The sequence below is a fragment of the Choloepus didactylus genome, chromosome 6 (genome assembly GCF_015220235.1).
Source record: "Choloepus didactylus isolate mChoDid1 chromosome 6, mChoDid1.pri, whole genome shotgun sequence".
NCBI lineage: Eukaryota > Metazoa > Chordata > Mammalia > Pilosa > Megalonychidae > Choloepus > Choloepus didactylus.
In genome coordinates this window covers 137,140,358-137,153,677 of record NC_051312.1, presented here as the reverse complement: position 1 = coordinate 137,153,677, position 13,320 = coordinate 137,140,358, and the positions used below count along the sequence as shown (strand labels likewise).

Genomic DNA, 13,320 nt, shown 5'->3' with positions numbered 1-13,320 from the left:
TTTGGAAGCCTATGGACTGAAAGATGGCCAAAATCAAATGGGCTGGGGATGGGGGGAAAGAAAGTGAAGGTTGGGACCATGGTTCCAAAGCCTCCTTCGTACGCCTGCATCTTCCTGGACCCTGCTCTGGTTCTGGACCACTTTCTGGTTCCCTTAGTCCTGTCCTCGGGGCCTCAGGAGCCTCAGTGAAGGGCTAAGGAACTTCCCTAAAGCCAGAGCACTGGACAGCATTTGAGTACGCTCCAGGCCCACTGCTCCCGTTGCCCAAATAGAACTGAGCTGCCATGACTGAATCTCCTGAGACTGTCTGCTACTGTCCAAATAACTGAGCTTGCTACCTGTTCTCTGAACCTTGAGCCTGATGGCCAAGCCAGTCCTGTGCTGGCAGCAAGCCCCATTTAGTCTACGGCCAGTTTTGGTCCCTCTCCATTTCTGCACGTCCTAATGCCACAAGGAACAACCGTGCCTTCAGAAGAGGTCCCCAGATGTAACACTCGGCCTTAGCGGCAAGTACTCACTCAATTTCACTGCCTCACTCTCTTGGGCATTCCTCCTTTGGTCCCCTAGAAATGTCAAAACCAGCTAGAGGAGAAGTGACTGAAAGAGACTTTGAGAATCTGGGAAACAATAGCTGCTCCCCAGCCCACAGTGCCCCGGCCACCTCACTGCGGCCTAGACTACGGGAACCCCACCCCTGTCCTGCCCCAGCGTGGATTCCAGAGGGTGGAGCTCGCTCATCCTCCGCACTTCCTGATAGAAAGCACGTATCTAGAGCCATCCCGGCTGCCACAGGGATGCGTGCCGGGTGAAAAGGCCTCTCTCTCTGCTCCCTCCCGCTCACCTGTGGTAAGTTTGATGCTGGACTCTTTGCTCATGTTCCCCAGCTGGACAATGACGTGGTATTTCCCTCCAGGTTCCAGCTTGTTAACGGCGTACTCCACCGTACTGTTGCGGGATTTTACCTTGTAGATCCTATCGGTCTTTCTAATTAGATCTTTAACCGCAACTGCATATAACTAGAATAAGAAAAGTCATTGCAGTGATCACCAGACAGTTTGCATTGTTTACTCTTTGTAGTTCAGTAGGGGGCAATATAATATCAGTGGCTGTGAGCTACAGCAACAACATTTTGAGCCCCAAAGTCTGGCTGCGTCCTTTGGAAGGCCTTAGGGTGGCTAGGCCCGACTTCATAATAAATGATCATTCCCAGAATTGTACAAACAATTATCATTTAAATCCAAAAAAATACATTTATTATGACAACAGCAGGTAGGTCAAAGCAGACAAAGAAAAATCCAAATTCAAAACCCAACTTCTGTGTCTCCATCACTGCAACAGTTCAGGGATGCTGTCAGTGGAGAGAAAATGAATGTTATATTTTCTTTCTCCCAGGGTGATTCTTACGTATATGGGCAAGAAGAAAATAAAGCCATGCAACAGGTATAGCAAACTCAATCATCAGGAAGAAGACAGTTGAGAGTTTTCTCATTCACCAGAGCAATCATGCATTTAAAACCAACCACCTCTGAGGCCCGGGAGCAGGTGGGATGGGGGGATGGGCAGATGTCAAGGGAACCTGGAACAATGGAAAAGGGAGACCATTTTCTAGGCATTTTCTAGGCTCAAAGACCCTTCTTATAGAGCAGGGGTCAGCAAACTTTTTTTTTAAGGGGCCTGACAGCAACTATTTTAGGCTTTGCAGCTCAGATGGTCTCCAATGAATCTACTCAACTCTGCTCTTTGTACCATGAAAGCAATCATAGACGATACATAAACAAATGGTGTGGCTTGGTTCCAATAAAACTTTATTTCTAAAAGCAAGTGACAGGCTGGATAGGGCCTGCAGGCCATGGTATGCCAATCCCTGTTTCATAGGGTCAGAGAGACGGCAGAGGGGAGGGAAGGACAAACCAAAATGGCAGCCAGGCATAGTGGAGAAGTGCCATCAAGACCAGGCAGAAATGGGGAACAGACCTCTGCTGAGCTCCAAACACTAGGAACATGTTTCTTACGCTATTATAGAACCCCCTTATCCATCCCAAGAGTAGCAAGACTGCCTCCCTGGCTGGCCCACTCACCAAGTCCTCGTCAGGAGAATCGTATGGTGATTCCCACTTGATGACAGCTGAGGTTTTGCCCGTACGTACGGCATGCAGGTGGCGGGGTGGAAGCCTGCTGTCCGGGATCATCTTCACCACAACGTAGTCGGAGGATGGCCCCAGATAGGGCACCACCACTCGAACCTACAGCCCAAGAACACACCCAGGAAAATAAACAGCACGTGGACTTTGGACAACCTTTACTAGACTAATTGTTCAACAAAACAGTGACACATGCACCCAATAACAATCAGTAGTTGTAATCAGTACAAAAAGATAAAAACAATAATTCCCTACCTACCCCAGATCTCTAATCCATTTTCCCATAGGTACTACAGGTAACACTTTCTTGGCTTCCTTCCAGAAATGTCTTATGTGTCTACAAGCACAGATATATGGGTGTATGTATGTAAATACACATAAATATACATATATTTGCATGTGCGTAAGTATAGTCTATTTTTCTTTATCTTTTTTTACACAAATTAGAAAGCAGTACCCATACTATTATGCTTTTTGCTTCTTTCATTTAATAGCAAAACTTAGAGCTTTTCTATTGCAGTACTTGTGAAGTTTTTGTATTTCTTTGGATTAGCCATAATATTTCTAACCAGTCCTCTCCTGATAGACATTTAAGGTGTTCCGAATCTTTTGCTGTCACACGCACTAATGTGCCAAACATCTTTTTACACGTATCTTTGCACACATGTAAAAGTATGACAGCTAAGTTCGTAGAAGTGGAATCCTACAAGTGCCTTTGATTTATCCATTCCTGGGACCCAATCCCCCAATTATTAATTGTCCATACGGAGCTGCAGTTGCTTCAGCGGCCGCTTGTGCTGTGTTTCAAACAGGAACCTGATACTCATGAAGTGGAGGAGCTTTGCTCTGGTCACACATAAGAGGCTGGGTCCCAGGCCAGCCTCCAGCTCCTCACCTCCTGGGTCTGAGCTCGGTAATTCAGAAATTAGGCATCACTTGAAACACTGAAACTGTATGTCAGAGAAACTCACCAGAAACAAATACTGCTCGTCCCTACCGACGATGACTGTTTGGTTGTGCAATGACGTCCTGAAGCTCTTGGGGTTGCGATAGAGGTCGAGAAAGGAGGTAGCATAGAAAATACCATAGACCTGGTAAAAGCAGAGAACGGAAAACAACCTCAGCTCACTGGCCAATAACCTCATTCTCTCGAAATCCTAATTTAAGACCCAGGGAACCACTTTGAAGGAGCTCAGAGAGACGTTTTCATTCAAAATGTGTTCATTTGGGCATTTACAGACAAGGCTCGTTGTGGCTAGGTGCCACATTGGCAGCTACAAAGAGAAATATGATGTGGTCTCTGTCCTCAAAGAGCTCATTTTTGGAGAGTGATAGGAAGAGAAGAAAAAGAGACATAAATGAAAAGATACAAATATAGAGCACTAGGTGCTATACTAGAAGACTGTACTGTGAGTCAGGGAAAAGAGGGGGTGACCAAAAAGGGAGGGGCAGCTCCAGCAGTGGGCAGTCTGGATGTGGGGGGCTGAGCGGAGGTGCTGATGGTGGTGGGAAGCTGGGAGAGTTTGGAGTGAGTGTGGAGAGCTCAGGAAGCATATGGAGGGAGGGCAGATGGCAGACACTGCTAGAGCTCCTGCAGATACTCATTCTCTCTTTCTTCCTTAGTAGAACTCTGGCTTTTAATGAGAACTGCCACCTGGAAAAGGTCTACATTTCTCGCCTCCCATGAAGTTAGAAGAGGCCACAGGATGGAGTTCAGGCCACTGACATGTAAGCACAAGCGTGATGTGGGGCCTCTATAGCAGTTCATTAAAAATTTGGCAAGTCCTTCTTCCTTCCTCCCTACTGCCTGGGATACAGATAATGGTTGTGGCTCCTCCTGGACCATGAGGTGATCTTGAATTTGGATGCCATGTGCTGAAGATGGCAGAGCCCAGGCCCCAGATCAGAACACGCTGCTGCTGCAGAAGCGCTGGACTGCTGAACTCCAACCATCTTTTAATTCAGGGGGAAATGAACATTGTGGAACCAATTTTACTCTAGGTTCCTCTGGTATATGCAGCCATTCTTAGTAATAACCAACACACATGGGGAACCGGGAGAGTCGAAAGCAGGGAAGTAGGTATTTGAAGGAGCTTGTAGCAGGAGGGTGAAAGCTGAGGGAGTCTGTAACAGGAGGGTAAGGAGGTGAGGAAACTTTATTTCCAAGGAAGAATCAAAGAGCATTTTCTCCAAGAGAATATGAGCAGGTAAGACTGTACAAATCTGGAAGAATTGTGGGAATGGAGAAAGAGGGGACGGGCGACATGCAAATGATACCCAAGTCCCAGACAGTGGCGTGAATCTGCCCCTGCGTGCTCAGCAGCCAGAGGGGAGAGCATGGGTGGGAAAACAGGACCAGAAGCCCTGATAAACTGGGAGGAGGTGAGGAGAGAGGAAAGTCAAGAGGCAAACACAAATGGAATGGGAATCGGGGAATCAGGAAGCTGCAAAAAGCAGGGGGTGGGACAATGCGGCAGCGCAGATGGAGTGGCTATGGCAAGGAGAGGGGTCTGAGTTAACCAAGGGGGCAGGTTTCAGGAGGGCCCCCCGACATGGACGCTGAAGAGGCCCCGACGATGGCAGTTACCAAGATGGAGGGAAAAGCGCAAGTGAGATGCCAAAGTCCTCGGGAATGAAACAGGGGTAGGAGCTAAGAGCTTCTTGTTGGTATTCTCATCTGCTCTCTCTCACATGAGTATACCAGTTTTATTAGCAAGGATGAGGCACAGACAATGGGAATTCTCCAAGTTCATACACAATCAGAGACCCTAAAATAAAATAATGCCCCCCGTTCTTTAAATAACACTGTGTTCATGGTGGTCATGCCCTGCATGGGTAAATACACAGGGAGAAAGGCCCCTGTGAGCAAAGTCTACCCCAGGGAGCCTGGGGTTCACTCTGACTCTTCTCATCACAGTCTCTGCCTCAGAATCAGAACTACACAAATGGGGTATGCAAAGTTAAGCATATATGAGCTAAGCTAGCCAGACCTGAGTGCAAATTCACAGTCTAGTGTTTCACTAGAACTTCAACTTTGGCAAGTTACTTAGCCTCTCTGAGGCCTGGCTTCCTCACTGGTAAAGTAGGAATATTTATCCCATAGAAGTCATGAAAGGATTAATTGGGAGAACGTGTATAAAAGTTTTGCATTGTGCTTGGCACATCTAACTTCTCCCTCCTTCTTCACCTTTGATCTTAGACAACTGCATGTAAACCATGGCTATTCCCCTACAGACCGCTTCTAAACCGAATGTGCGCAGGGGAAACTCACAGAAGACAAGACACAGGCCATTTCTTCCAAACTTCAATCACTGAGGATTTACTAAGCCCCAGTTGTGTGCTTCGTTCTATGCTCTCTCCATTTGAAAACCCAGAACAGAATCCATGCCCTCGAGGAACTTACAAACCAGTTAGATAAGAGCAACAGACAGAAAATATCAAATAGGATAAAGTAGTATCTAATGAAATGTTATGCTGCATGGCACAGACCATATTAATTTTAGGAGTTCACAGAGGAAAGAGTTCAGGTGGGACAGAGTAGGATTTGGTTGCACAGCAGAAGGAGGGAAGGACTCCAGGGAGAGAGCAGCATAAGCCAAGGAAAGATGCTGGAAGAAAATGGAACATGCCAAGAGCCTGGGGGAAGGCCCACCCAGAAGCTAAGGAAGATACGTGCTGGGGACGATGGGAAGTAAAAAGCCAGACTCAAAAAAATGCCCCACACAAATTCTAAATAAGAGCTGTGTACCAATGCATTTGGACCCTGGAATGAAAGAGGGGTGCTCGTTTGGGAGCACCTGGTCTGAGAAGGCAAGTTGGGGTGGGCGTGGGGGATCACATAAATAAGAAGGAGCTGGTGGAGCTGGGGACAAGGCACTTTACAACTGTGTTGTCATACTTGTTGTCACTGCTGCAGACTTCTCACTAAGACCATAACCCAAGGTCAGTCCCCGAGCACAGGAATATGCTACCCTCTTCACACTCAAGATCTATTACACAGCAAACAGCACAGGGTACTGTCCCTCAGGGTGTGGAATGGGACAACGGGGCTGGGATGCCAGGTGCCTCTCGAAGATAATCCAGAAACGACTGAGAGGGCAGCTTGTGTTTGGGGTGAGAGGAGGCAGAAGCAGTAACAGAGGAGAAAGCCCTGGGACGGCCGGTGAGCACTGGGGGAGAGTTCACACTTGCTTTGCAACACCCATCCCGGCCGACTCACCACATTCCTGGGGCCAGTCCAGGTGCATTCCACGGCAGTCTGATTGATGGCCTTGGCTTTGAGGCTAGGAGCCGGTGGGCGGGTCCCTTTGGTCATGAAATGCTCAAACGCCAAAGGACTATCCCCCATGTCAGTCTTGGCCCAGGCAGAAAGCTCGTAGGATGTATGAGCTGTCAGATTGCCGACTGTGAAAACACGGACAAGGAGATGCCAGGAGGAAGCCGAGGGGGTTAGTCAAGAATCTGTGCCTTGATATATACACCCTATCTTAAAAAAGTAGAATGTAGTCTCTCAATGTCAGAGTCCCATATGCTGTAGGACTTTCACTAGTTTACAAGTGCAGGCAAGGTACTTTGATGACTGCTACATATGACACACAGGACAGGCACTGGGTAATTTCTTTTCAATTTACCACCAAAGGATATACATTAGTACAACACTTCCAGAGAGCCACGTGGCTTGTGCAACAAGAGCCTTGAAAACCTTTACACCCATCAATCCAGGTTTCCCATGAAATCAGAGAGGGGCTCAAAACTGTGTACAACAAAGATGTTCATCAAAGTGTTTCTTATATTTAAAAAAAAAATAATGTACATGCCCTGACAGTCCAGAGATGGGTGACAGTTAAACCACCTCCACCATGTGCATTCCACAGATGCTGAAAGTGGTGTTTTCAAGAATATATAACGATATGGGAACATTCTCATAGTTTTCCCTTAGGTGAGACTGGCAGGGTATAAAACTATACATAGTATTATTCTGATTTTATAAAAAATTATACAAAGAGATCAATCCATAGAAAATTACTAACTTAGAGCTCCAAAACGAAAAGCTGGTTTCTCTGGGAAGTGAAATTATTAGGATATTTTAATTTTCTTTATCTGTGTGTTTTCCAAATATTCTGTAATAAACCTATGTGTTCCTTTTATAATTAGGGTAAATGTTATTAAAAACTAAAAATGCAGCCAACAAAGGAGAGGATACGTTAAGGGGATGGTCTTTGCAATCAGAAAGCCTTGGGTTCAAAGCCTGACTCTATGCTTTGTGGTTCACAGCTATGGCAAGCACTTAATGTCTCCAAGTCTTTTTCCTTGTTGGTAAAATGGAGAAAATAAGAACACTTATAGCATCAGGCTGTTGCAAGAATTAAAAAAGAAAATGCTTGTAAAGTCTTGGCATGATGCTTGGCACTGAGCTGGCCCGTGCTATGTTTCAGGCAATAGCTACTGAGAACTGGACTTTGGCTCCTAACCCTGCCAATTTCTACTGGTGCGACACTAGGACAATGAGGTCATAGGCTTTGGAATTAGAAAGAGGTGGCTCTGCCACCTTCTAAGGGAATTGCTTAACTTCTGAACCTTGGTTTCTCATCTGTAAAATGAGCATACCCCACAGTGTTTCTACTGGAGTTACATCTAACAGGATATGCAGAATGCTAGGTAAGTGCTTACACACAGTAGGTGTTCAATGTTGTGTTTACTTTCACACATCCTCCTTGGGCAAGTTACTTAATCTACCTTTCATTTCAAGAATACCCCAAAAGATAATGATAGAACATATACAGTTTATATTTCATAAGGCTATAACAAGGATTGACTCAAAACATAATTGAAAGTCCTTTGCAAGCTGTACAAGCACTAACGAGTTAATAAGAAAATATAACCCAACCCAGGCTAGAAAAGGGGGCAAGGAAAAAGCTCTGGTGTCATTTTCAACATTAAAGGCCACCTTTGCCATCAAAGATTTGGTTTTGGAAATAAATGAATATCCTTTCCTCAGTGCTTTTTCAGATTTGAGAACGTCCATCGAGGCTCAGTATTTGCCCAGAGATAAGAACTGGATCACGTCCTTCCTTGGTCTGTTTGTACATACATTCATTTACTAGATATTTACTGAACACCAATTATGCACCAGGCCATGTGCTAGCCCTTAAGAACAAAGCAGGAACAAACAAGACCAGAAAAGAGGGACAAGTAACTAAATCCAGGAACCCTAAAAGCACCTGGAGAGGGTTAATCTGGCCCCTTTCTAATTTCCCTCCCCTTTTTAGCGCTGACTTCCATGAAGATCCATCAGGCTACATGGGGCCTTGGGAAGCCACTGAGTGGATCCCTCTACCTAGAGTCAGGAGCTAACATTTATACCAGGGCCAAGAGGTAAGAATCTTCCATCCAGATGACCTCCAGAGAAGAGATCACCACCCTTCCCAGCACCACCGCAGCTGTCATGCCCAGGAAGACTCAGTCTCTTCCTCACCCCTTCCCACTCACACACTCACTAGCTCCGACGTGTTACCTTCATGTGACAGTGTGCTCCCTCGGAAGGTCAAGGTTCTCTTTTCCTGTTTGTGGGTGTCAAAGGCCCAGAAGAGGTTCACCACATAGCTATTCACCTGCCAAGAGCCAAAACACATGTTACGTGAACAGCTGCACAGTCACAGGGCACCTGGTGACAAAGGCAGGGCTGAGGAAGCACCCCTTTTCTGTGCTGCCCTTAGACATCTCATTTCTTACAACAGACAGGTGGTTTCTTTCAATTTTTAAACTAGTTCAGTTTGTGCAATCATTAAGTAATATTTAGTTGTACTCCACCTCCTGCTAAAAACAAACATAAGACTGTTTATAACACAAAATACAAATTCAATAAAACAAAAAAAAAAGCAGAATAAAAGGACATGGACCAATTAATAGAGGCAGAAAGGGGAAAAGCTGAAAAGATAATTAGGTGCGACAAGAGCTACAGTCATTGTAATTAAGGATACATCTTAGCTTTGGTTTTCCTTCCACGGGGGCAAAACGAAGGAAGGTTATTAAGTGCTCATTGTCCAACAGGAGCAAATATATCCCTATATCAGGAAAGATCACTTTCCCAAGGCCTGAGCTCACAGAAGGATCCAGTCTAAAGATCTTTAGATGCAGGGAAATAAACAAAACATTTGCAACACCAAAGACTTTTGATAAGGGCCACACGAGGCATCATCTTGCATCATCCCTCTCTGAAGCTGGACACATGAGATTAGGTCGTAGTTCAGCAAAGGGAATTCAATAAGGCAGTGTTTGGGTCAGTACTAGGGCTCTGGGGGATACAAGGAAGAACAAAACAACCAAGAACACTCTGGAAGATGGCCTCTCGCTGTGAGAAACCACATGGACACTGAGAACTCTGGTGAAGTCGGCAAGGCAGGTGGCCGAGGAGAGGGGACAGTGGCAGCTGGGAGAGGGGGCTAGACAGTCAGTATAAGGTGTAGGTTTCCAAGGCTGAGCCTCTCAGGAGAAGGTTGCTCTCCCACTGTGGGAACCTCCGCATGAGCAGTTAGCACCAGGAAATCCAATAAAGCTGAAAATTACAGGGCGTACATATTCTGTTAACACCAACTCTTTATTTGCACTGTAGCTGTGAACCATTTAATTATAAGCTTTAAAAAAAAAAAAGGCACCAGGCTGAGGCAGAATAATTACATGTGAAGACTCAAGTTGTTCTCCTTGGGGGAAGGCACCAACCTAGTTACGGTAACTCAGCTTCACCAGATCAAGCCATTAATTTTTCATAATCTCACTGTACTATGTTGTACCAGTTCCCATACAAGGTAAAGCCTCACCCACTGCTCATCTGAAATTTCCCCATTACCTTGATGTCACTATCCATGGTCAGGGTAAAGCTGAGAGAATTTTCACTGTAGCTGTCAATGTGGATATCTGGTGGTGGGATCGCTAAAAACAAAAGAGAATTAAAAAACAAAAACACGTGATGAAAAGTGAGGAAGGCAAGGCTTAATAGCTTTGTAAGTCAACAGACAAAGCCACCTTTCAGTTTGGGAAGAAAGGGCATTTCTTTGGCAGACTTCACCCATCTATCTCTTTTACCACGGTTTCCCTGAAGCTGAGGTGGAATCCACAGTTGCCTGGTAAACATGTAACTCTTGACTCAGTCGCTATTCTGGCAATGAATCTGGGCAGAAAAGTTCCAGTATGAAAATGCCCCAAATGGTGCAGCCCCAGCTTGGTTCTTAAACGTGCAGGGGCCCAGAGACGGCTCTTTAATGGCCAAACAATGTCCCAGCAGTTGGCAGAAGTATAAATCACAAATCATTTGCTGGCATGTGACAAAATGGGAAAAAAAAAAGTGGTCTCTGGAACCTGAAGCTTGAGTTCAAGCTCCTAATTTGACATTTAGCAGCTTTGTAACCTGGGGCAAGGTATTTATTCCTACTGAGCATAAAGATATTATTCACACATCACAGAGCTTTGAAAATGAACTAAAATAATGATAAAAGCGTCTAGCACTCAAAAATGGTTCCCGTTCCCTCTCTCTCCCCTTCTGACAAAGTCCCATATTCCCTCACATGGCAGATTAAAGAAATATTAAAGCATTTGGCTTTCTCATAAAGACCTGAACCCAAACTGAGAATTGAGGGGCTAAGGAGAAAGTAGCAGAAGGAAAAGATCCCTTTCTGTTCAAGTAACGACATCCCACTTGTTGCTTTGAAAGTCTGTCTACAAGCAAGCTGACAGTACACTGCCTGGCATAATCTAAAAGGGCTCTATGGGACAAATACTATCAGCAGATAATATTTAAGTGGCAACTTATACATTAGACTCCTCAGCATATATGCTCCCAATACAGATAAGCAAAAGACTTAAAGGAGTTGGCTAAATGTGGGGGCAAAAGAGAATATGTCAAAATCTGGAGAAGCCAGATTTGTTTCCATCAACCATGTAACAAAATTGGGCTATGGAAAGTGAAGTAACCAAAAGAAGACAGGATGTTGGAAGTTTCAGGCAGCTGACTCAGGGCAGAAGTGGCACAGGTGCTATTGTAAAACAGACCTGAATTAAAATCCCGGGGACCTGGGGACAAGTCACAGTCCTTCCCAAACCCCAGCTGCTTCAGCTGCAAAATGAGAATAATAATACTTATCTCATAGAGTCTGCAAGGATTACAAGACATCAATTTATGCAAAACAAGCAAAGGGCTTGGTACACAAAAAGTGTTCAATAAATGGTGGGTTCTCTCACCGGGACTATATATCCACCGAGTTAACTAATAAATTTGGTGCTTCTGGCTGACAGCACTGCTGTTTTTGCCCCAGTCCTCTTCTTATGCTATTACAGATACGAAGTCACAGGCAACTCACAACAAATACTTTAAACGCAACACACAGGTGTCCTCTGCAGTAGCCTAACAAAAACATGCATGGAGCCAGAAGTCACCAAAATCATATAAAAGTTTAAGAGAAACCACCTCCCACTGACATTTTCAGGTGCAGGTGTGGCATGTGTGTAGAGAATTCAAGATACAGAATTTCTGCTGAACTTCCAACCTCCCTTCTTTTGTCAGCATATATAGTCAGTGGGTTTTGAGCCTCATTTTGTAGAGGGAAATGATTTAAAAAAAATAATAAAAACTCTAAGGGAATGCGAATTCAGCCAGCTTTCTCGAACACCCCCAGATATTCTTGCTCCAAAGAATGACCAGCACTACGTCCGACTGCCTCCTGCCCTGGCTCCAATGACTCTCGATGTCGGAGGCAACCAGACAGGGGCTCTCCCTGTCCCAGAGCCCATTTCTTACAGGCCTCAGGTTCAAATCAAATCCCCAATCATATTTTCTGCCACAGTGCTCCTCTGATTTTAATACCCTCAAGTCCAGAAATAAAAGCACCACGTTCAAAGGCTAAGGTAAGGGAAAACCACTCAGAAGACACGTTGCACTCCATCTCCCAAACTGTGCCAAAACCCTTCACCTTAGTTGCTTGATTACTTCACTTCATTCATCAACTATTTCATTATTTCCCTTCTTCCCAGATCTTTACTAGACACCAGTTGTAAAGTGGGGACAAATAGATGGAGGAAATTCTCTGCCCTGGTTAAGACAGAGCCAGCCCCCCATGGTAAGCAGGGCAGTCCATGGAGCAGCTGTCTCAGCTCAGAGGGAAGCAGTGGAACATGTGGTTAAGAGCCAGGCTCTGGCAACTGGGTGGGTGAACTCGCTGCCCTCCCTGCTACATGGGACCCGACTCCCAGGGGTGTAAGTCTCCCTGGCAATGCAGGATATGTCTCCCGGGGGATGAATCTGGACCTGGCATCGTGGGATTGAGAACATCTTCTTGACCAAAAGGGGGATGTGAAATGAAACGAAATCAAGTTTCAATGGAGTCAAGAGGTTATTCTGATGGACATTCTTACACACTATACAGATAACCCTTTTTAGGTTTTAATGTATTGGAATAGCTAGAAGTAAATACCTGAAACTACCAAACTCCAACCCAGTAGCCTTGTCTCTTGAAGACGATTGTATAACCATGTAGCTTACAAGGGGTGACAGTGTGATTGTGAAAGCCTTGTGAATAACACTCCCTTTATCCAGTGTATGGATGGTTGAGTAGAAAAATGGGGACAAAAACTAAATGAAAAATAGGTTGAGATGGGGGGGTGATTTGGGTGTTCTTTTTTACTCTTATTTTTTATTCTTATTCTTATGCTTTCTGGTGCAAGGAAAATGTTCAAAAATAGATTGGAGTGATGAATGCATAACTATATGATGGTACTATGAACAGCTGATTGTACACCACGGATGATTATATGGTATGTGAACATATCTCAATAAAACTGAATTTAATTTAAAAAGAAAAAAATAAAATAAAATAAAAGAGCCAGGCTTTGGTCCCAAACCCAGTTCTGCCACCTACTGATTGTGTGATCTGCAGCATATGACATGACTTCTCTCTGTTTCCTTATTTACTGTTCTCATAGTTGTCATGAGGATTCCAATTCAATGAGCTAAAGTACTGCAAGCAGTGAGCACCCCAGAGTGCCTAGACTTTGGAACACAACCAGGGATTACTGATATCAGCTCGAGTGCCCAAAACAACCATCTATGCAGGATTTGTCAGTGCCGGCGGGAGAAGCAATAAGTGCCAGCACAGCTGCTTTGTTAAAAACACCGTCGATGAATGAACAT

General features: G+C 44.9%; 1 protein-coding gene across 2 annotated transcripts in view; it reads right to left on the bottom strand.

The window, feature by feature from the left end:
* The window catches only part of SORL1 (sortilin related receptor 1), a 170,602-nt gene that overhangs the window by 13,336 nt on the left and 143,946 nt on the right, over positions 1-13,320 (bottom strand). For both annotated transcript variants that reach the window (XM_037841759.1, XM_037841758.1), the window contains exons 39-44: positions 9,988-10,070; positions 8,656-8,752; positions 6,361-6,545; positions 3,113-3,232; positions 2,079-2,243; positions 842-1,016 (exon numbers count right to left, since the gene is read on the bottom strand). In XM_037841759.1, the coding sequence (XP_037697687.1) occupies positions 842-1,016; positions 2,079-2,243; positions 3,113-3,232; positions 6,361-6,545; positions 8,656-8,752; positions 9,988-10,070 (825 nt within the window). The remainder of the gene's footprint in view (positions 1-841; positions 1,017-2,078; positions 2,244-3,112; positions 3,233-6,360; positions 6,546-8,655; positions 8,753-9,987; positions 10,071-13,320) is intronic.